This window comes from Trachinotus anak, unplaced genomic scaffold (genome assembly GCF_046630095.1).
Source record: "Trachinotus anak isolate AG129_WGS33_773 ecotype Australia unplaced genomic scaffold, CSIRO_AGI_Tana_v1 ptg000011l, whole genome shotgun sequence".
In the NCBI taxonomy this organism is placed as follows: Eukaryota; Metazoa; Chordata; class Actinopteri; order Carangiformes; family Carangidae; genus Trachinotus; species Trachinotus anak.
Window position 1 is genome coordinate 6,309,439 of NW_027273862.1, and position 24,471 is coordinate 6,333,909.

Below are 24,471 nucleotides of genomic sequence, written 5' to 3' on the forward strand. Positions count from 1 at the left end.
CAGCTGATGTATACTGCACTTGGTGGCCGACACACAGCAGGTCCCAATGTCCGGTCTCCGAGGCAGATTTATGAGGGTGTGGTATACACATACAAGGCTGTATTTTTAGCACTCAGCAGTCACACAGGTCTTCCTCAGACAGACGGCCGTTGACAGTGATTGGCTGCTGTCTGGGTGGCTGTCAATTGAAGAGACAGTTGAGCACATTTTATGCCTCATCGGTTTGTTTGGAATGTCAGAGATCTGGATCTCTCAATGTGTGGTCAGCACACACTGGGCGCCTGGAATTTAAGGTCATTGGAGAATAAGATAAGAAATGAAGGTGTGTGTATGTGTGTGGATCTGGAGCTTACATGTGTGTTTTTTCTAAATTGTAGGTGTTTGAGAATATGTATGTGAGAAGTCACATCCTAATTATAAATCCCTGTTGATGAATGTGCATTTCCATATCAGGATGTGTTAGTGGGCGTGCAGTCTGTTACTAAGAGAGTGTGTCTGTACTGTAGGTTTTCTGCTGCTCAGGGTCAAACACCATCGTAAATTCTCTCTTATCTAATGGCATAAAACAGCTTTATTAACAAAAGGCGTCCAGCAGGTCTATAAAGACATAAAATACAAAAATGAATGAGTTAACACAGAACCTATCTTGTCCATTTGTTCCTTGTCTTGTTAGTCAGTCACAGTTTTGTGCTTCACAAAAGCCTCTTGTTGAGGTCAAGGGTGTTGAGTAACTAATGAGGCTTGGAGCCTCTACAGGCTACACTCTGTGTCTGCTATCAGCTCTTACTCAGTGAAAGCAAGCCCAGGTCAAAGCCAGTGTATAGCTGGACCGGGGTGTAGGCTATTTGCGTTCTGCCTAGTATCAGCTAGTTTCAATTTATCTGTTTGCTTCTTTCCTACTGTCTGTGCTCATGTACATAATTTTAATACAGCTGAATAACCACTAAAGCATTTGTTTTCATTTACATGTTTTTCTGTTCCTGTTGTCAATCAATGGAACAAGTGAATGAAAAAGTGACTGAAATATGGCCCATTGAGACTACATGTTAACTTCCAAGCCATTTCTAAGCTGTTGCCCCGCACTGATTTGACTGACTTGGTAGGCTAAACTTCTCAATGCTGACATATTGCTGACAATACACTAATGTCTGTGTGCCATTGATGGCTACAACAGCACAGATAGTGATGGCAACCAATCACTGACATCAGCTGCTGTGAAATCCTTCATGCAGTTGTTTCAGAATGGCACCTGGTAGGAGACCTCTGGAGTACAGTAACTGTTTTATATCTTCATCTGCAGACTCTGTCAGCTGTTTTTTTTTTTTTTTTAAATGAAGCAAATAGAAATAGCAGTCTCCCTCAGCCACACCTTGCCCCTCCCAGCCCGAATCCCTTCTCGACCTGCTTTATTCATCAGCTCTCCTCCCTTCATTCCACTCCTGCCTTCTTCAGTCAAATACATTGCTCGAAGGGAGTAATCATGGGACCTACATGCCTGGCCTTGCTGACTAATATATATCCCAGATACACGAAAATCACGAGTTTTCTCTTCCTACTTTCTGCCTTTTCTCAACTTTTACTGATCCAGTGAACAGATTAGAGTGTGGATAGAAATGATTGGAGATGTTGGCTTTGAGATTTTGTATTTTATACTGTATTCTACATCCTCTTTTCTCATCCATCAGTGTGAGCATGTGTGGAGCATGATGTAAGGCAGATTATTGGCAGAGGTGTTACAGCTGCCAGGTAGAGGGTTTCCCACTGAGGCCACACCTGCTAAAATGTTTGCAGTCATGTCTCTGCTAATGAGCTTTGGATTTAAATGTCCACCGAACGCCAAGAGGGGCTGGAAATGTGACAGAGTAAAAGAAAAGGAGCTGAATACAACTGTTGTACGAGCGTGTGTCTGCTGGATCCTCACAGTGTACAGTAATGTTGAGCTCACCTGCTGTAGAGCATGACTCTGATGTGTGTGAGTTGGAGGAATCAAGCGCCTGGAGCCAAGGTTGCTTCAGGGCTGACCCACTTGTTGAATGAAACAAAGACCCTGGGGCATACTGGAGAGTCAGTCTGGCCCCGCCCGACCTCTGGGTGCGATACCTCCATAATGAGATCTGTCCAGATCTGAGGCAGAAAAGGGGAGCAGGAGACCATGTGTGTAGGTTCATTGCGGCGGATGGGCTTCCGAAAAAGGCCATTCCCCTCCTACACGTCTGCAGCTGTGCTGTGTTTTACTGGGAGATCGTTGTTACTTTGCCGCTAACTGTGCATAGTGTATGTTATGCTTCGCTGTGTCTGTGAGTGTGTGGGTGTGTGTGTGTCTCAGCTGACACTGTTCCAGCAAAGGCCACGCCAGTTGCAGGTGTGGCGATATTTCTTTCTTGCGACTCTTCCTTGCACTCACCGTCTCTGCTTGCTCTTGCAGAATATTGGAAAAGGTTGCAGGTTGTGACTTGGGTATAGTGCCAACATGCACTGCAGCTGACTTGTCATACAAATAAGTGGGCACATAAATCTGACGTGCCAAGCTTAGTAGCTGTTAATTTTAGTGTGAGCTGGTGTTTAAAGCATTGCAAATTAGCAGCTGGTAGTGTCAAGGTCCATGGAATCTGGTAGTCTGTTAAATGAATATACAGTAGGCTACATGTATTTGGCCAATCTCCCATCTGCCATTGCTCTTTGGATCCATGCATCCTCCCAAAGGACTGTACTGATGCTGCATGGTTGTATGTATGCTGTTCTTTCCTATTCTCTGAAAATCTGTTTTTTTTTTTCTAATTTTCCATGCACATGTAAGTGCAGTATATATCACATGAAGTGGAATTTTAATTAAGACTAATTAATGCTGCTTAAACCATGGTTGCATTTGTAATGTTATGAATAATGTCAAGTATACTACCATTGTAGTATTTTACTAAATGCAAGCTAAATAAATTGATTTGTCTTTTTAAACAAATAGGTAATATACTTTATTACAATATTGGTCAGAAAAAATACAGTCTTACAGATTTTTCTCAAATTGTGCTTATGTCATTTATTCTCATTTACAAAAAAAAACAGCAACTGAAAATCTCAAAGTGGTTTCTCCACACTATTTTATGGCATACAGAACAGTAAATATATTTATTAATGTAGGCTGATATCTGATGTACACTAAAGCATGCAATGTATCATGCATACAAAGTTTGTAAATATTAAGGAGGACCTTCATTAGTTTCAAGAAGTCAAGATTTGCAGTAGTTTTATTTCTTCTTTCTGTTTTTGTATCGTATCATCTCCTCCATTCATTTCGTTGGTCTCTCTCTCTCTCTCCTCTCCTTCTCATTCCCACCATGTGTCCTGTGGTGCTCGGCCCATCTGAGACACCACCTTACGGTGCATATGGTAGACTGTGCAGCAGCCTGTTGTGGTCTCCTTGTGCCACTTCAAAACAGAAAAGTTTTCAATTATCTTGTGTGTCCCAGGCTCATGCTTGCACAAGTCTCTTTGTGCAGGAACAGGTCCAGCCACAACATCCCCGATGTGCTCCGTCTGTCTATATCATTTTATGAGAAAACCAACTGTCAGATACAGAGATGAAGAGTGTACTCCTTACTTCAGTATGTCTTGGTGAATTTGGGTTTAATGTCGTGGAAACAATGGGGAGGCAATAGGAAAACCATATGATCGTCGGGTCTCGAAGAGGGCAAAAAGATTTGATTGTTTTTGAGTTGTTGTTGTTGCTCTATCTTGAGAGGGAGCAGAAAAAACAAAGATGCATTTTTCATATCAATTCTATAATTCTTCTTTGTTGGCATCCCATGAAGATGGCATGCCCACCTGCCAATTATTTGCACACAGTTTTCATAGTGGTTTTGCTTACACATTCATTTCAGCCCCGCAAGAATTTCCTTCCTCGCATACTTTTTCTGTCACATTGAAAATATTCCCCAAAACTTCCTCTCTGGCTTCCAATTTACTGTCAGCAGTAGCTGCCACACACTCTCCTCTCTGCCTCCTCTCCCTCTCGTTTCTTTCTCTCCCCTGTTCATTTTCTAACTCTCACTCTCCCTCCTCTAAAAAAGCTCCAGTCCCCCCCTACCTCCCCCCAGCTGCACCTCCCCCAGCTCAGTTTACAAGGGGAGCTCGTAGAGATCAGCTTTGTAGTGAGAGGGGTTTTTTGGCATTCTCAGAGCTGCAGTAGCGAGGAAGAGGTTGACGGTAGCAGCCACTGGACTTGTGTGGAAGCCTCAGTGACTGGTTGAACATTTCTGTGGCCACATGAGAGAATGCTGTCAGGACTGGCTCTTCTGCTGCTCGTCTGCCTCCACATGCGTGTGCAGGGGAAGCCGCGGTCACAGGTAGGACGCGCTGCACCTCTGTTGGCTCCTGGAAGAACCTGGGAGAGAGAGAGTGGGGATTCCCATGGATGCTAAAACTCTGGCTGTAAAGAGTTGCATTGCACAATGCATTGCTCAGTGTACATTTTTTTTGGACTCTCTCTCTCTGCAGTAAGGTTTGGGACGTGGTTGACATGTCACTGCATACTTGTCACCAAGAGAAATCCTGTGTTTTACTGGACATGGGGATTAAGCCCTGATTGAGACGTCTAAATTCATGGATGTAGATACAAGTAAGCCTGGTATTCATTTCAACCATTTTCTAGTGCTTGTAAGCAGCACTAGACAGTGTGACTCCTTAACCTGGACTGTCAGTGCAGGCCCACGATCCTGAGGTCCATCTACTGAGAGGAAGTATTTACAGTATGGCTGTTTTCACTGTGGCTCTGCTGTCTCTTGGAGCTGTTTATTTTTCCACAGCACATTCACGGGCTGCTTGTGGGATTAGATTTCCCTCCTAGTGGAAGACTTGGTGAGTCAGGCCTGTCCTGGGACTATAAAGATGTACTTGGAGCTCTATTAGGGATAGACGGCAAGCCTGAATTAGCCTGTCGCTGCCTGTAGCTCGGCTCAGTTAGTTTTAGCTCACCTGTTTGCTGATGATTAATGAGGCTGCTGTGAGGTGCCTGAGGTTGTTAATGCAACCGCGTGCAGTGCCAAGGTCTTGATGAGGATGTCTGAGCCAGTTTTATATGGCTTTAAACTACATGACTATCAGTTTGATATTTGATAGTAGTAGATCCAAGTTGATGCTACAGAAGCATCAGAAGTCCACACAGCGGTACACATTTATCCTGAACTGTATAATAATACAGTGTCCTTCATCATACACTGTGATGTCCAACCCACCATCAGTCTCAGTGAATAAAAGCAGAATCCATCACCATGTATAAGAATGTTACATCTTGTTTAATGTATATTTTTTGTGAAGATGTTTAGAGGTCTGTCTGGTATTTTTGTTTTGACATTTGCTTTACTGCTTATATTTGTAAAATCAACCATTTCCTTCCTTTAAATATATTTATTTTTATCATGTGATCATCTGATCTTATTAAACCCAATATGTAGCAAGGAATGAAGTGGAACTCTTTCCCTTTGATGTTTTTATACCAGCTAAGAGAAAAAGTTTAATGTTTTATATGTTATATGGGCTATGCATGAAGAAATAGTGTGTTCATTTTGTTTGCCATGATGTTTTCCTACAAGGTAAAATAATGCAGTTTGGAGTCAGTCAGACCCCAGAGAGGTGGAACCGTTACACCTCTTTTGAACAAACAATTATAAAACTCAGATAACAGATTTTGGGAGAGAGAGGTTGTGCTGCTTAAAAAGTTCTGTTAGCACCATTTGCAGAAACAGAGGATATAAAAATCCATAGTCATGATTCACAGCTGGGGATTCCAAACAGAACTGGGGTGAAAGCAACAGCCTGTTTTATAAGTATTTTTGTCAGACCCATAGTTAGTGCGACTCTTGTCATTGTAACAGTGGTAGTGTAACTGTTCATTTTCATAATCTGCTCTGCCATCAGTCCATTATCTCTCAGTGTTAATCCCCAGTAGAGACTATCCTGTAATTCTGTTCCCAAAACAGTCCATCCAAATCAGAGCAGTGATGTCAGGTGAAACCCTATACGTTTTAATGGCTGTAGATTCACTGTGCTCAGCGCTATTTCTGAGTGTTTTACAAGCATGGGAGCCTATAATGAAGACACTGTGCCCTTCGCCCTGGGCTGTGAGGGCAGTTTGTGGTATGGATAAGGCCTCTTTTTACTGTTGGGACCAAAGGTCTTGCCACTCATACATCTGTCTTCATCACTTGGCTAAAATTGCTCATGATGCTCTTACACGATATCCTGTCAATGTTATAACCTGATTTCAATTTTGTGACTCTAGTCCTGTAAAACTATCCATAAAATAGTAAAATAAACTTGGGGACATTAAAAAAGCACAAACAGCAATATAATGCAATTTGTAAATTTGTTGGAACCACAACTGCCACTTTTGTCCTCAGATTATCTCTTTCTAGTGACAGCTTGTTTGCGTTCCCATTTTGGTTTGACACATGCTGCTATTGATTTCAAGAAATTCTATGTTGTGGAGAGCAGAAAGCTGAGTGATTACGATCCAAAACACCAGAACTTGTGTGTCTATTTGTGGTTACAAACCAGTTAGTCCTCTCGTTAGTGTTCCCATTATACCAGAGCCAGAACTGAAATATGAGGGATAGGAATAAATTAAATAAATCTGCATCTGAGCTAGTGATGAAGTCACATCTTCCATGTAGTAAATACACAAGTTTAATTCCTCTCTGAACCACCTGCATTAAAAAAAAACTTTCTTTGATAAAATGTCCTCTGGACACAGTGATGTTCGATGTGCGATGGTAGACTTGATATCATAGACTGTAGCCTGATATGTTTTATTCTTTTAGCCAAAACGCTTTGTCAGACTATTGATGAAGTGATCAAATAGGTCATGTAAAAGGGTTTACTACAAATTTACGCCTCAGAATTCCTTATGATGCTTGAGGCAGATATGGTCATTTGTGACCAGCTGAAATGACAACAAGGAGTTGGTAGAAAATACTGTCTGTGGATGACTTGTTAATGTTTTCAGCTAAAAGTAGAATCTTTTAAGGGGGCCTTTAAGTATGCACTTGATGGAGACGTACACAATGTGGTGAAGGACCAGAAGCCACATGTCCCAGGCAAAAAGTCGATGTCCTCACCGGTTGATGAACCATGCAGAAGACATGGAAATAAAGAAACAGCATTGTTCTTGTATTGCAGTGTAGCACTAGTTAATCCTGCTATTGTAAGTATGATGAGTAAAAATGTAAGATGAAACAGTCCCTTTGTTCTGACTCTGTTCATTTGTGGTAACTTTGGCCATGATTAAATCCAGTAAAGAGCAGGACAAAGCTGCCAACATTAACCCAAACTCTGATAGCATCCAGGACCAGTTTCCACACAGAGGAGAAATACTGAACAGCGTATGTGGTATTCATGAGTTGGCCTTTTTTAACATAACCTTTAGCCCCATAAATAAATGTAATTAATGGTCTGCTCCTTGGCCTTGGGTGTATTGCTGTGTAACTACTTTAGATAGCAAGCTAACAATTACAGTTGACAGTAGAGCAATAAACTCCTTAGTAGTTAGGGTTACTCTGCTGTGATTGGACAGTCACTGTTCGAGGGACGAGTTTAGCGAGCATGTCCCAAATCTCATTACATTAATGCTAAGAAAACAATATCTTTTAGGTCATGCGATACATTTATTCCTTTAATATTGGCATAGTCTTCAGAATATCAGCACAAATAACAGATGTGCCCTGAATCATGTCCAGTGTAATATTTTGTATTTACAGTACCTACTTCACACAGTAAAGACAGCGAGTCAGGGGTAGTCGGTGGTTCAGTTAGTTTATTAGTGAGAATGTTAGATGTGAACTCACTGGCAGTCGCTTCCATACATGCAGATGTGTTTGAAGTGCTGACTGAAGTAAAAGCAGTGCCGCCTGCCCCTGCTCATTAAAACCAGCTAAAGACCCACAGCATCCCAGCATGTGGGAGGCAGATGCTGGTGGCAATGGCAACCATATTGTGCATGTCATAAGAAACAGAGGAGGTCTATTATTGGACCATATTTCATCCTAATCTAACCTTAATTTATTTTTTATTTATCATTTTTTTTATCCATGAGATGTTTGGAGGATCTCAGTAATGTCATCTCCAGACACAGCGTCGTGTCTTGAGGTCACTTCTCCTATAAATTCTTCGTCTTCAGGACGATGTTGCCTCTGCATTCTCAACATGGAAGCCAAGTTATGGCTAAATTGCTTTTCCAGATGAGATGGTGTGTCATAGTTTACCAAGTCATGGTCAGTTTCATTGGCCGTTTGCCAAAGAACATTACAAACTTTCAATGTGTGAAGAGCTGTAGAAGTGTTCACCAAACAGCCCCCTTTAACTCGACGCGAGTACAGATCATAGTGTTTTACTGTGAGCAGCTGTACTAATGTCCTGCCGGAGATAAAACCCTTCAGTACTGTAATGGAACTTTTGTTCATTTTGTTTACGGTAGTGTAATTGGTATGGTACATTTGAAGTTGGTGAAAACGTGTTTTAAAGGAGACACAGTCCATGTCTCACATTATTGTTTTTTATTTTGCTTTTTGCAGTCAGAATAAAAGCTGAACGGGAAACTGCCAAGACTTGTGTTAGAAGGTTCTGGTGGGATCTGAGCCTCAGCCAGCGTGGATTCATGTGGATTCAGACTTGAGGGGGCTTAACCACTGTACCATCTCCAGACTAAGAAAACATCCTTTTATTCATTACCTCCATTGTTCTTTCACAGCATTTGGACCAGCAACATGTAGCCCTGTTAGTTATTCTGGTTGACTGAAACTGATCAAAAGCTGCTGTAACATAGGCTGCATCAGGACAATACCCAGATGGTGCTTCAGTGCTATACACTGACTCATTACATTTTGTTGATGTTCATATTTTTTTATTTAATTTTAAACATTCAAAAAAAATAATTTTAAAAACATTTTTTATGTCTAGTGTCGCCTTGGTACCAACAGTTGTTCTCTAACCTACAGTATTGTTGGGACTGTGTTTTTTTGTGCACTGAGACTGTAAATGCTGAAATGTGTGTTTTACACATTTATTGTATAAACAGACCAAATTAAGATATGATGAACCCTTAAAGTTAATAATGTGTTGGATAAATTTCAGAGATAGAAGAGAAAGATGACAGAGAGATACATGTTGAAGCCTTTGCAATATGTAACGTGCATAGCTTCTGTTCTAGTGGATATACAGTATGTGTGTATAGTCCAAAGCAGCTGCCCACATTTGGATGCTGCTGATGCAGTGTAGCTTGGTGGTGGAGCCATAAGCATGTGGTGGTGTTAGTCAAGCTGTCAACCTTGAGCTTGATGCCTCTGTCAGTTGCAGATTATTGTGTCTCAGCAGCCCAATGACTGGCTGACAATGTGCACATGCTAGACATAGGAACTGGTGCCTTCACTTTCCAAACTCTCTCACATCTTGGTATTTTTTGAGTACATTTTATATCTAAAACTCAGCTCTACCATACAGTTCCTTCAGCAGCCATGTTTCAGAGAGACACCAGACCACTGCCAATTATCGGTCAAAAAATTACGTTAATAATGCAGCATAAATAACCATCAAGTCAAGTGTTATCTTGGTCACAGAGTAAACTGCTTAATATGTCTACTGGGGCTCCAGGCCTGTATGACAAAGAGCTGTGGTGATACCCTGCTGCACCCACTTAAGACACACATACCCTTGTCTAACAAAACTGCACAAAAGATTGAACCACTGCAAAAGTAACAGGGCTCATTTGAGTTACAGAAACATATTCAAACACTCCTCTTCTTTGGGAAGGTCCAGCGCCAAGCAGGCCTGTAGTAAATTAAATAAAGCCTTAAACTTAATTTACTCCAGTAAAGGGGAGTTAAAAGGCTGCATGTTACATCCACCACTGCTCTTAATTTAGGCATGATATCATTCTGAGCATTAACTTTTCATTCATATTTGCATTCCTGGTGTGGAGCCACAAACCAGGCCTCCTACAAGGATAAAAGCTCTATTATTGCAGGGCAATTGTAACATTATGCCAGAGCTGTTGGGAAGAGATTTAGTGCCTGTGCAACTGTATATCCTGACATTGTGCGTGTTTACTGTTGGGAGTAATACCAATGGCTGATATTTGCCACTTTCTCTCCCACACACTCTGATATTGGTTAAGACAGTTGCTCACTGCCTTTAAATCTTTATTTCAGAGAAGAGCCGCCTCTGCACAAATGTGTAGAGAAACACAAGTGAAACAGTAAACTGGGAATAACACTAACAGACAGATCAAGGAGCCTGTGAAAGTCATCACTTATATCTGGGCTACAGTGTGAAACTCAGTATGAAGAATGTGGCCTTATAAGAATCTAGCTGCAGTAGTGATTTTTTTGAGCACATAAATCTGTGTGTTGCCCATAAATACCACCGACACATTTGTTGTGCTGGTGTGTTTATCCCCTCTAAAGCTTCACTAATCAATATTTTGATTTTAACAATCAAATGACAGTGTAATGTGGGGGGGTTGCTCATAGTGATGAACCTGCTGTGACTCATCATCTGACTCTGCAGGTGAGCAGTGAGAGCAAGGAGAGTGACTATTGAGTTTGCATAGGTCAGGTAGCCTGAAAAAAGACTTGAGATGACCACTAATGCTCTACTAATGTCTGCTGGATGTGTAAATAGGCTTCTGTTTGCGAACCTTCATCATATTAACTTTAGGAGAAAAATAATAATATGTCAGTTTTGTGTTTATAACTTGTTTCTACCACACCCAATAGCCAAAAAACATTTAATACTGCTGCTTTCTTATCACGCACCTGCCAAATGATGGCATTTCTGAGTAGCCTTCATGTAGTAGCTGTGCCTTAAGCCTTGAAATAAAGGAAGTGAGAGACAGCCTAAGGTTTAAGTCAAATGAAAGGCAAATGTAAGCCCCTTCCTTCTATTTTTAAGGTCCCCAAATTCACACGACCCCAGAAGTTTATTGTTATGTCTGCATCCAGGCAACATCCAGGGCCGCAGGCATTATGTTTTCATGTTTGCCATCCATCCATCCCATTTTTGAATGCAATATCTCAGTTACACCTTGAGGGAATTTCTTCTTTGGCACAAACGTTCACTTGGACTCAAGGATGAACTGAATGGATTTTGGTGGTCAAAAGTCAAGGATCAGAGCACAAGGTCACTGTGACCTCACAAAACACATTTTTGGCCATAACTCATTAACACAAATGGCTAAATGAATAAAATTATGTAAATTATATTTTACATTCAAGTGGTCAAAGGTCAACTTCACTGTGACCTCATAATGTTCCGCAAAAACACCTCTGGCCATTATTCAATGCTGTAATTCAGGAAGGGGAGACTGTGACCATATTTCCTGCATCTTGGCCTGTTGGCCGAGGCCGATTTTCACTCATTTTGTGTTACAATTAACCCCAAGCCCTACAACCCTGTTTACAGTTCACAGTTCACTTAGTGGCTACTAACCATAACGCTGAGCACTGCAAATCAGCACTTGGCCCAGACCCCAATGTTTAGGTCTCTGCCCAAGTTTATTTTCAGTATTCAAAAATTAAAGCTGTTGACGGCGGAAAAGTGCTGCCATCACTGATTAATAGGTCGCTGGGATTAAGCTTGTATTTCAATAAGAAAGAGACTAAAATGTACCTCTCTAAATGTCTGTTTTCTGGGAGTAGAAGAAATCTCTAGTGACAAGCGCCCTTGGCAAAACTGAGTGTGGGTTCAGTTTGCTACAAAAACTCTGCAGTATGATGAGTTTAACCCAGCTGCATCTTGTGGGAAAATACCATCAGGATTTACTTTAAGATGATGTTGTTTTCAGTGATTGCGAGTTGACTGGGAGTCTGGGAGTGGACTCCCCCGTCCTGACACATATAACCATTTCCAGATGAAGGTGGGTTTGAGCGACATTTTAAAAATCCTGTTAAAGTTCCTCTGAAAATGGGGCGATTTCCCTCCACAGATGGCACAAGCCACCCACAGAGAGAAGGTGAAAAAGGCAGTGATGTGGAGAAACCAAACCAAGACTCCAAAGCTGCCTCCTCATTCATCAGCCACACTGAGATTTCTGTCTCTGCTGGGAAGAGCGAGCGAGGATCTTGCCAAGCCGTGGTTTCACTCATGTGTCCTGACACCAGCGACACCTCATTCTGATGGGTTCACGGTTAAGGTCACATTTGTCAGAGACAGCCTGGAGGGCAGATGTGACAATCTGGGGGATTATTCAGGGACAGATTAGGATGTTAGTGTTTTGTGCCGCATGCTACTGCAAAGCTGAAAAGTTTGTCTTGACAGTTTAGTGATTTTAATGGGGCAACTGTCCAAATCACTACATATCAAGTAGCCCCTTAACTCTCTAATGCCTTCTGCACTGGAGCCATAAAATCTCTTGGCTCTTCTCATATCAGCAGAACAAAAACCCTGTGTGTTTTTAAATCCACAGTCATATGATATTAAATTGACAATTCAGATTTGGGGTCAGTGAATTACACTGCTTATTCTCCACTCCTGGATGAATCTGCTTTGATACAGACATTTTCCCATCCAAATGGCCACAGATGACCTCTCACCATGTCAGCATCTGTTTTATGAGAGGAACATTTTTCCCTTTTTCAGGCAAATGCTGCCTAGCTGCTATAATTGTGTTGTTTTAGTTTCAAGGTATTTATGGTGAAAATGGAGATATTCATTGGTAGTCATGTCACCAACAGCCCTCCTTAACTGCATTTTTATTTGTTTTCCATGGTGGACTTAGTGTAGCTAGTTAAAATGTCCTCCAGTGGATTTTACTATGCATTATGTATCCCCTTATCACTGGACTCTAGCATTTTGAACAGTTTTATATTCACTGATCTGTAAAGTGAGATCATGAACTGCAGCAGTGCTTCCCTGAATGTTATTGTTTTGTGTTTAGTGAATTTTGTCCTGGCTTTATTCAACCCCATGCTGTACTGCTACATAATTCCACACTGACCACAGAAGCATTGGGCACTTTTATTTTTCTCTGTGCTCGTAGTTTGCTGTTCTTCTCTCTCATCACTTATTTCCTGTGTGGAAGGAGGCACTTCATGTTTGTTTTGGCCCAGGTGGTGTTTTGTCCCAGAACAGGGCAGGCTGCTACGGGTGGGAGAGAGCCAGACTCTCCTCTTGAGTTCACCCCGACTGCCTTAGTCTACTCGTGGCCACCATTTCTCCTTTTCATACCTTTCTTTGACCTTTCTACACCTCCTTATCTTTTCCCTGCTGTCTGTCTGTCTCTCTGCTGCAGATGACTCATGGCTGCTCTACTACAGCTAATTCATGATGATGGCTACAATATTTATGATTTATTAGACATTTGCTGTAAATTTGTTTGAATCATTCATCTTTAGAGTGAGGTCTAGTGCCTCTCAGTGTTTAGTGGGGTTCAGAGACCATTGACCCATTCAATGGTCTCTGACTTTTGGACCCCACTGGCTCAACAGCCACACATTGGTCTGAGTTGCTGAGGTAGTTTCCATATTTAACCAGCTTTTTATAAGTGTTAGGAACCAGTGTGTACAATAGCTCTGATTGAAATGTGTTTTCGTTACAAGACAGAGCAAGAGAAATACATCAGCTGCAATCAGGGGATCCACATGGAAACCAAGCGGGAGCTGCAAACTGACTGGAAGCCCTGGAGATTGGCTGCTGTCCAGACACAGAAAATCTTTGTGTTCTGTCTTTCCCCTACATGATGTCCACTCTGCTGGTTTCCTTAGTGGTGATTGTGGTCTGTTTGGGACTGAACGTGGCCCTGCAATAGCCATAACCCAGTGTGTTTAAGTGTATGGTAGCCTACCGGGACCAGTTTTGGCTGCTCCACCACCTGTTTGCACAGCGAGTTACTTTTACTGCTGGTTTGAGTGGATTTATGGACTGCTGATGTTAACTGTTCTATTTTTACTGTGCCCAGGTTTCCTGTAATGTATTACTGCCAAAGTGACACAGAAAACTCACACCCTAGAGATTTAAGGAAACTCAGACAGTCACACAAAAACGGTGCCTTCTGGAAAGCAACAAGATCCCTACTAATTAGTTATTCTAGTGTAGTTAATAATGCGAGCATATAGAGGGTTCAACTTGGCTTAGTATTGTAAATATAATCTTTTATTCCTAATTTTTATTTGACCAAGAACAGTTCATGTATGTGTGGACTTCTAGTGAACCTTAAAGAACTATTTTATTGAACACTTGAAGTGCACACTTTGATACTTAAACTACTGCTGTTTCACTCCACTCTCCCTCATTTAAACCTTTCTCTCCTCTGTGTCGCAGAGTCTAGGCTGCGATGACTATCTCGGATCAGGAAAGGTGATGGACAAGTGCGGCGTGTGTGGAGGTGACAACACAACCTGCAGGCTGGTCTCTGGAGTCTTCAAACACAGTTTGACCAAGATTGGCTATCACAAGATAGTGGAGATCCCAGAGGGAGCCACCAAGATCAACATCACAGAGATGGCGAAGAGCCGTAACTACCTAGGTGGGAAAGAAAAAACTAACTTCACGTTGATTCTGCACTGTAGCCTCACAACATAGAAACCTTAGCCAAGTAGGACAGTGGTCCTCAGTCTTCCAGTTTGTATTCCAGCTACTGTTTTACATCTGGAAAGGTGAATATTACTACAGTACTAAAACAGCCTATGATTTGAAGTGAACTCTGCAAGCTGTCAGCTAGTTCAGGCTGTCAACTCAGGTCTGCTGCTACATTCACACAGTATACTCATCTCACTGCAACATATATCCAACTCACCTGTCTCACTATGTGGGAGTACTTAAGATGTCAGCACTCTGCTCAATCCTTTGCTGCCATGCCTGCTGCCACATCACTCACCAGAAAGCTATGTCACTCCTTCTGCTGCTGCTGTGCGTCTAGCATTTCAAAAGCCCCACCTTCAGCTCAGCATCCACCTGCAGGCTCTGAGTCTAGTTATCATCGTCGCTCCCCGCTCCCTGTTGTTCTGAGCTCAGTGTTTTCTTCTGCAGTGTGTCAGTGTATTAAAATCATGCTGTAATGATAATGTTTCAGCACCAACTATTTTGCTTAATAGTCTGAGCAGTTAATGATGTTTGGAGAGGGGAGGAGGGCCTTCAAATTGCATGTTGTCATTCAATACGAGGGTATAGTCCAGAAGGCTGAATGCCAGAAATGCATGTATGTGAGGAGGTTGTAATCAGTGAGGCACTGGTATTGACTGGTATCTGATTTCTGTTTTCTGCTCAGACATTAGTTGGTTAATTTTATATTTGACTTTGAACGTATTTTTGAACATGAGGCCTTGTGGTGTTGGCTGGAGTACTTGTGTTCTGTCACAGCCAGGTTTACAGTTTCATCAGATGCAGTCTCCAGCAGAGCTTTGCCTTCATTCCAGTTCAAAAGACATGTAGAAGAAATGGAAATCTGTATCCATCTACCAAATGTAATATTACGTTACATGTTATATTAAATGGAAAAAAGAGTTCATGAAACATCATGAAAGAAATTATTAAATGACGAGTGTAAGAAATGTTTTTCATTTGATGTGCTGGCATTTGACCATTCTATTGGTTCCGGCTGTGCCTGCAGCAACAGGCAGCATCTGCTTGTAAAATTAATTGGATTTGTCTGATTAAAAAGACAAATTAACAAAGGGCGGTGTCACGTTTGCAGGATTTCTCCATGCAGCGTGTAGTCTTTATTACCACCCACCACTGTGCTGCAGCCTTTCAGTGGAGCCCCTGAGTGAAACGCTCTCCACAGATAATTGGTGTCTTTATGGAGGTGCAACAGTGGGACACAGTAGTGGGTTATTTTCAGAAGTGACTGTTGGAATGTCAGACATTGTTTAACAAGAGCCATGCCCTGGCTAAACCATAGGCTTAGAGTAAGAAGAACGGCCCCGATTTTCCCCCCACGACCACTTCCCTCCAGGAAAGTGCATAAACATGCTTTCATTAGAGGATCTCACCCCTCAAGCCTCACCATCCCTTTTAATTAAGGTGTGGAATTTTACCACTCTGTAAAAAAACACCAGGAACACTCAGATGATGGACTCAGTGGCTACCTTTCAAATCCCAACTGCTTGGATGACAAGTACGTTGCTTTCTTTCCTTGCATTTATATGCACCCACAGCAACATTCACTCGCGTAGTCTCACACATTAACACATGCACCCACAAGGAGTCATTCACTGCCACAATGTAAGACAGTGAAACACTGTAACATCTTTGGGGATAAAATAAACATTGCTATTTTTGGATTGATTATCAGGGCACAAAAATCCTGGTGGCAACATTTGCAATGCAAACAAGATTGCAGTATGAGTCAAGGGCAGGAATCTAGCAGGAGCCACCGACTGTCTCTTCACCAAGTCCTCGATTTTCCCTCAATAGGCCTCTGTTCTACACTGTCCATCTCAGTGCTTTTAGTTGTCCAAACACTCTTTTACAAGCTTGTCTAATGTTACACTTCTAATGCTTTTCTAATGGGCTCTTGTACTTAATCCATGGAATCAGTGGAAAACATTTAGGGAGATTTTGTTTCACGATTTGCATGAAAGATCTGCCAACACAAACAGATCGTCACGTTTATAAAAGACATTGCTTTGAAAGTGCACGTGAGGGCATTTATTCAGTTAGTTGTAATTACCTTTTTGGGTGGAGAAATCAGTGTCAGTCTTTTTTTTTTAACTACAGTTCTCATTACGGCTAAATGGTTTTACATTAAACAATAATTATGTGGAAGACGCTGTGGCAATATTTTCCTTTTCGTTTGAGCTCAGGGCTGTCAGTGATGATTGTGTGGTTGTTCTCTCCCTCTTTCTCCCAGCTCTCCGAAGCCGATCAGGGCGATCCATTATTAATGGAAACTGGGCTATTGACAGACCAGGGAAGTATGAAGGAGGGGGGACCATGTTCACCTACCGACGACCCAATGAAATCACTAGTACAGCGGGGGAGTCCTTTCTCGCTGAAGGGCCCACCAATGAGATCCTGGACGTTTATGTGAGTAACAAATCAGTTAGGACCTCAAGATACTTGTTGTAGTGATTCTCCTTTTTTTGCATATTAGAAAAAAAAACACATATTTATAGGCAAATAGTTGAAGGTGGAGAGTATTATCTTATCTAGGAGTATCTCATCTACTTTCCCTCAGATGATCTTCCAGCAGCCAAACCCTGGTGTTCATTATGAGTACATTCTCCCCTCTGAAAAACCAGGTGGCCCTCAACAGCCAGAAGGTAAACAAGACTCACCCTCTAACCCCTAACTGTTTATTTCCATAGCTTTATCTGATTGCGCAATACATGTTATAGATAAAGCAATTAAACAGGAAAAGAATTAATTGATAATAAAAAAAAAATCATTATTTGCAGCCCTTCACATATCCATTTGACCATACAACTACCCAACCAGTGAAGCATTTATTCATCCTCATATGTCTAATTTTCACTTTATCCATCCTGTCACCACAGTGACTCTTAGTGCATGTAAATTTATGTAATTTATGTAAATTCATGTGTCCATGTCTTAGGGAGCACTGTGAATGGGCAGACTGGACACGACCATCACAGCAACACTCACCAGGAAAACTTCAACCCAGCAGGTGGAGGGAGGAACCCTTCTCGTCTCCCTGACAACCAGGTACCCGCCGTGCAGCCACCCAGACGTGAAAGAGAGTACAACTGGAAACTGACGGGTGCTACAGAGTGCAGCGCTTCCTGTGGTAAAGGTAGGGAAACGCAGTTTGTGTTTCGTATTTATGTGTTTGTGTGGTTTTTAATCACAGATGTCCACACAGACTCACAATTTGAATGATTATTCCTCAGATAAGATGCAGGCAAGTCTGGCCTTTCCAAAAATAAACGGAGTTACATAGTCATTCATAAGCACTAATTAAACTGTACTAAAACAAACCACTAACTTTTTATTACTAAAAGATCAATTCTCTGATCTTTCCCACATTTACTTATGGAGAAAGCCAACTCCTCTTGTGCGCACTACTATACACATTGTCTTTGTTTCTTACAGAGTATTGTAGTAGTTAAATGAAACATCTGCTTTGTGTGCTTCTTAGGATTCAGATACTCTGTCTTTCATTGTGTCCACCGGCTGAGCCATGTCCAGGTATCGGATGCTTTGTGTGACAGCAGCAGCAAGCCGAGTCCGCAGGAAGAGGCCTGCAACCTGCAGCCCTGCCCGGCATTGTGAGACACCACAGTCCTCTGATCTCAGACTTGTGCACATTACAGAATACTGCTAAATTTAAGACTCTTTCAAGTTGGCCTAATAGTGTAAACACTACCGCTCTGCAGTGATGACTAGACATTTTTGAAAATTGTGAAAAATGACTCCATAGCTTTATTAATTTAGTAAATCAGTATCCAGACATCTAAGCTGTGACTGAGAGGTGGTGGAGAATAGTGTGTTCTTGAATTATACACAATGCATTTTAACATCAACAGCTTCAAATGATGTCACTCTCATTATCACTCAAAAAGCTTGTTTCACATGCAGAAATAAAAGCTGTACAGATGGAGCCAAATCTTTTACATGTCATGCTCAGAGAGAGTCAGAAAAGACTTCTCCAAATGAACACATCATAATATCAACAACAACAAAAATACAGCGTACCTAACCCCAAGCTCATGTGATTTCCTCCCGAGCAGCTGGGATATTGGAGAGTGGTCTGAATGTAGCAAGACCTGCGGCTTGGGGATGCAGCACCGACAGGTCCTGTGTCGCCAGGTGTACGCCAACCGTAGCCTCAATGTCCACACGAGCCGCTGCCGACACCTGGAGCGTCCCGAAACCGCCAGTACCTGCCAGCTGAAGATCTGCAGTGAGTGGGAGATCCGCTCTGAGTGGACCGCTGTGAGTGGCAGCTGTCAGTCACGACATGACTGAATCAACGCAACACCTGTCTGACACATTTCTATTTAACACATAAATAAAAGTACTGTGTATGCTTTAAATGTTTGTCCCTGACATCAGTAAGAGGACTTCTCTTCTTGTTGGTATTGGTGATATATGGTGGAGTGTCTTTTTGTCTCTTTTTTGACACTGTATCAGCATATATTTAAAGAAGGAAAACACATCAGAGTATAGTCCTTGTAGACATACACTGGTGCACTAAATACAGATAAAGAGAAAAAACTTAAAGAAGTGTTCCAGTCTGTCGAGCAGTGCTTTCCTTCAGCGCACAGCATCAATCATGTGGCCTGTGTCTCCTTAGTGCTCTGTGCCATGTGGGCTGGGTCAGAGGTCACGAGAGGTACGCTGTGTCAGCAACGTGGGCGACTTTGTTCCAGATGAGGAGTGCAACATGAATCTGCGGCCTGTCGATGTAGAGAACTGTGACATGGGAGCATGTGCCAAGAGCTGGTTTTACACAGAGTGGGGCAACAGGGTAGGTGTAAAAAGTTAATGGGAGACATAGTAACTTTTATTCATTTCTAATAACAGTGGTGGTCATTGTATAGGTCTGTCTTCATGTATCAAGCAGCTGTCCTATATAACCAGATACTACGTAGATCTTTTCATAAAGATTTTGACAGCTAGAAAAGCTTCAGTGATAACAAACGATGCTCCTTTCCTGCTGTTGAGACTCTGTTTTAGGTGTTGCTCTCATCAACAATGACTTACAAAGACAATAAAAGTGGAGTAACCTTCACTGACTGGATGAGCAACTTGTAGGTGTTCAAGAATCAGAACTGTAGTAAACACTTTGATGCTCTTATTGTACAATTGAAAAGAGAAACTGAGTAAAATAAGAGCAACGAAGAGAGACAGTTGGTATTATTTAAGGGAAAGATAAGTGGAACAGCTAAAAATAGAAGATACATGTACATGAGAGTTTGCCAACTGTTTTTTTCTGTTTGCCAACATCAGGCTGTGGAGACAGGAAACCAGTTCAGAGTGGAATGACCAGTAGGTTACTGCAGGGAAGGAAGAACTAGGCAGATGTCAAGAGCAGGAAACAGAAATGAAACACATCTTTGTGTTTTAAAGTGATGAAGGCACTTAACTATACAGCACTATGACAATACAGTACATTAGGACTCAAAAAAAGAAATGAATTACTATGATCTCTCCAAATCCACTTCAGATTTAAAGCATCTGAACCACAAAGCCAGCTGAGATATGGATTGTTCAAAAAAGATTGAAATGTAAATCTTTGGGAAATGATTCTTACATTTTGTCCTTATAGCATGTGTCAAACTCATACCAACTTCATGTTTGTTCAGATTCTTTACACACATGTAACATGCATGTTTTCTGTTTAAATATGGCTATGCCCCGTTATTTCAGTATTTTGCAAAGAAATAAAAGCTCACTTGCTGATCAGAGAGCATGAACTGTAAAATGTGTGTTCACTCTACAGTGCTCTGCTGAATGTGGGATGGGTGTACGGACCAGGGGAGTCCTCTGTCTGACCAACCATATCAGTAGCCTCCCTCTTGAGGGGTGTGGCAGCGAGCAGCCTGTGGATTCTCAGGTCTGCAACAACGGCCCCTGTGAGAATCGCATAGAGTGGTTCACAGGCCCCTGGAGCCAGGTATGAGGATGAGAGGAGGTCACACTGGGTTGAGGGGGAGCTGTCTGGAGTCGCTAAATACGTGGGATTTTACAGTGACTTTAGATTGACATGTAAGGGTCTTTGTTCCTGTGTCAATTTTCTGATGTTTGATTAAATCCATATGGTCTGTGCTATTGTTGTATGTGAGCCAGTGCTCTGCAGAGTGTGGCGCAGGCAGCCAGCAGAGGTCAGTGGTGTGTCTGATGAAGTCAGATGAAGGATTCACCGTCATGCCACCGTATGAGTGCTCCTCCCTGGAGCGGCCCCTCGGCCAGCAGAGCTGCAACCTCAAGGCCTGCGGAGCAAAGTGGTACCACACTGACTGGAGTGCTGTGAGTAAGACATGGGATCCTCTCTCTCCTTAATACTGAGACACCCTTAAACAAGTCATTTGCTTTGTACTAGTATTGCAATGTATGGATGACAGTATTTAAGTAGAACATTTTAAATACCTGTAACTTAATTAGCAACAATCAAATTTAATAAATGATACAAAACTCTGCTAATACGTCATCAGGGCTGTGTGGGTTGATCAGATTCGATTGAAGGGACCAAACAACCCACAGAGTGTCATTAGATTTTAATTCAAACATTTCTACACTGGTGCCCTGAGTTACATCACCTTTTGCCAACTGAGGCCTGCCTTCATCAAAGGAAAGGAATAGAAAGAAAAAAGAGGAATCTGTCATGTGAAATTACCAACACTGTTCTAACTTTGGAAGAAAAACTGTACTTATGTTGGATCCCGTCGCTCATATTGTGAAGCTGGTTAAGAAAATAAGTTTTCAGGGAGTTTTATTAACCTCGCTGCTGTCACTGACTCCTGTCCTTCCAGTGTTCAAAAACATGTGAGGGAGGTTTCCGTGTGCGGGAGGTGCGCTGCCTCTCTGATGGGATGTTATCCAGTGAGAGCTGTGATGAGCAGCTGAGACCAGCTAAGAAGGAGGACTGCAACCCAGAGCCATGCATACCCCGCATAGGTCAGACCTCTCCTAACATGTTATCTGTATTGATTACTGACTGGATGAATGTTTTCAAAGTGATTTTATTATCATTGGGAACACAATAGTCATTATTGTAAAAGAAAGTTTCCAGCTGGGAATCTCCTGGCCTGAGGAGCAAATCAGTTGCGCTCTGTCCCGTTTCTGAAAGCCTGAACTGGAAATTGTAGCATGAGCAAAGCACTGAACCCCAAACTCTGTCCAACAGTCTAAACCCAAGCAGCGCTGGAGAGCTATCAATGTTAATACCTCTCCCTTGCCTGCCATATGTTCCCTTGCTTTAATAAGCCTCATACAGTATTTGCTAGAAATAAAGAATATGAATGTAAGACTTATTTTTGTTTTAGATGAGAACTGCAGGGACAAGTATTTCAACTGCAACGTGGTGGTCCAGGCTCGCCTCTGTGTGTACGATTATTACAAGACGACGTGCTGTGCTTCGTGCTCACGGGTGGCCCACAGACAGTCGATCCATCGAGGCCGCAGCTAGCACTTTGTACCGAGGTCCCTCAGCTCCATGTTGGGCCAGACTCAGTACCCGCTGCAGGCACTCTGGTCCTGTGCCAGCCAGGGGAGTGGACTGGCTAGACCCTGCCTAAAACGGACATTTGTTTTGTTTGCCAAGAATGGAAACTGAAGAAGGAACATTTCTGCTGGCTCATTTGGAGACAGCTGTTGGTAGAAAGGCATACCTAAGAATAGTGGAGGACAGGAATCCAGTGACTGGATAAACAGAGCCCTGGTGGGGTGAGAGACATCAGTAGCAAACTGAGGAACCCACAAAACACTTTATGGATTATAACTACAACTTGTAATCATTTATTTTTTCATGGGAAACAGTTTGCAGCTGTCTTTTACCGAAAATGGCTCTTGAAGTGGATTACCTATGAAGAGGAGAGCACCTGTAAACTGTTTAACATGGGCTATGTATATGCTCTAATATGGCTCTTTACTTGGCAATGCTCAGATTTATGGCATGATGTCATATGAAGTAGGTCCTGTCTCACCTATAATCAGCTATTTAACGCCCACTTTGTTGACCAAAGATATATATAACCTAATTAAACTGAAGACAGTGACAGATTAACACATTTTTCTTAAGACACAAATACTGTGCAACAAAACCTCCACGGTGCTGATGGTCTATCCTTTACATAGAATGGATCCACAAGGAAAATAGCAGAATTTGATTTCCTTGTGGACCACATGAGGTCTTTCTGATTACCTAAGCAATTCCACAAACCACCCTTTTTCCTTCCTGCATAGCCATAAGGTGTAAATGCAGTTTTTGTAATATATTTGTATATATGTATGTATGACAAAGTGAATGATAAGGGTCTTTTTTAAGGGTTCTTGGACAGTTCTCCCAGCAACTGAAGAGAAAAAAAGCCCTCTTTATTTATTTGCGTGGCTCCCCAGGGAGGCCACTGGTTTATCGACCACCGGTGGCCCCTTTTTGGCTGTGGGGATGAAACTTTTGATGCCTCTCTCCACCAATCACAGCCTCTGAACTGAATGTAGGCATTCCACAGCCTGTTGGATGGCAGAAGCAGATGGTCAGAATCTATAATGTATTTATGGAGAGGTCCTCTCCATGAATACATTATAGATACACCTACATATATATTTTTTTTGTGGGATATGTTCATTCCACTGTTGTACAATTCCTGATAAATCGCCAATCATAACTGCATTTAATTATCCATAACATATGATTAATATTTGACTGTAAAGATAAATTATAGCAGTATTTTACAACTGTTGACCTGGTATGGTATATATGAGGTTTACATTAATAGTAAATCCTTATTCCTATTCCTTATGAATAATCCTATTCTGCCATAACGCATCTTTTTGAGTTCCATCCAAAACCTCCACACAGTACCTCTCATATGTTTAACTTTTGTTGTATTATAGCCGTTTTCATTTCCCTCTTACCTCTGATCCTTAAGTACTGTATATGTATCATTGTTTAAGTTCTGAATGAATCTAGTATGCAATTAATTCAGTCTCTAATGGAAACTACCATTCTGAATGTACAAGCATGTGGCATGACTCTTGACTTTCCCAAAAACAATCAAGAGGAGTGGAACAAAAATACCAGAATCTTTCAGTATTCAACATATGACTGCAACAAATAAAGCATGAGTGTTCAGCAGTTAATTCTCATGTGCTGTTGAGATTTTCTGAAATAAACAAATTTACTAATTATTTGTACACTTTACAGCAGCTTTTCCTTGTGTGACTAAATTGATTGAGTTTCACATTACAGAGGATGAGGAAGCCATGTATTTGATTTAAGACATCCATCTGGAGGACAAAGGCGGTATTACAACACATTTACAGCAGAATCCACTTCCTGTAATGATATATATATGTTGTTTTATCTAGCTGCTGCTGAAGCAGTATTTTTTTCTGTTGTTTGATAGACAGAATCTTTGTGGTCCAATGTCATTCTTTGTATAACTTTTATGAAAACATGTCTCATACTGAGGATACTGCAGATGCTAAAACACAACCAAATATGGGAATACATATGTAAATATGTGTATATCAGTGCGTATAAAAGGGAGCACAAATGAATAAGCTTTATTTTAAAATATAAGACATTTCTTTTTCCACGAGTTTCAGAAATTATATGTCCAGTTTGTCCCTGTAAGTGCTTGTCTGTCTGAGAAATGTCAATCGTGGGCTCAAGGTTTTTGCTGAGTCAGTCATATCCAGTGTCACTGCTATGTATTCTTAAATGTGAACCTGCACCAAAAAGTGATAGTTGGCCATCAAATATAGTCAAGTAAAGGTAAAGTCAAGGGCAATTCAATCAATGTAAAATGGAGAGAAAATGGTTCATATGCTGAATGCAGGTAATTCATTCTCAGGTATTTCTAG

At 41.6% G+C, this 24,471-nt stretch overlaps 1 protein-coding gene across 2 annotated transcripts in view; it reads left to right on the forward strand.

The window, feature by feature from the left end:
• The window catches only part of LOC139627701 (thrombospondin type-1 domain-containing protein 4-like), a 42,408-nt gene extending 18,617 nt beyond the window's left edge, over positions 1-23,791 (forward strand). Inside the window, exons 1-12 of one of the 2 annotated variants that reach the window (XM_071488712.1) lie at positions 3,994-4,340; positions 14,302-14,506; positions 16,832-17,007; positions 17,159-17,243; positions 17,537-17,734; positions 18,080-18,209; positions 18,672-18,876; positions 19,238-19,411; positions 20,387-20,560; positions 20,734-20,913; positions 21,417-21,561; positions 21,930-23,791. In XM_071488712.1, the coding sequence (XP_071344813.1) occupies positions 4,269-4,340; positions 14,302-14,506; positions 16,832-17,007; positions 17,159-17,243; positions 17,537-17,734; positions 18,080-18,209; positions 18,672-18,876; positions 19,238-19,411; positions 20,387-20,560; positions 20,734-20,913; positions 21,417-21,561; positions 21,930-22,072 (1,887 nt within the window). In that variant the 5' untranslated portion in view covers positions 3,994-4,268 and the 3' untranslated portion in view covers positions 22,073-23,791. Of the gene's footprint in view, positions 1-3,993; positions 4,341-14,301; positions 14,507-16,831; positions 17,008-17,158; positions 17,244-17,536; positions 17,735-18,079; positions 18,210-18,671; positions 18,877-19,237; positions 19,412-20,386; positions 20,561-20,733; positions 20,914-21,416; positions 21,562-21,929 lie in introns of those variants that run through there. The other variant, XM_071488711.1, reaches the window with a different exon arrangement.
• The last annotated feature ends 680 nt before the right edge of the window (positions 23,792-24,471 follow it).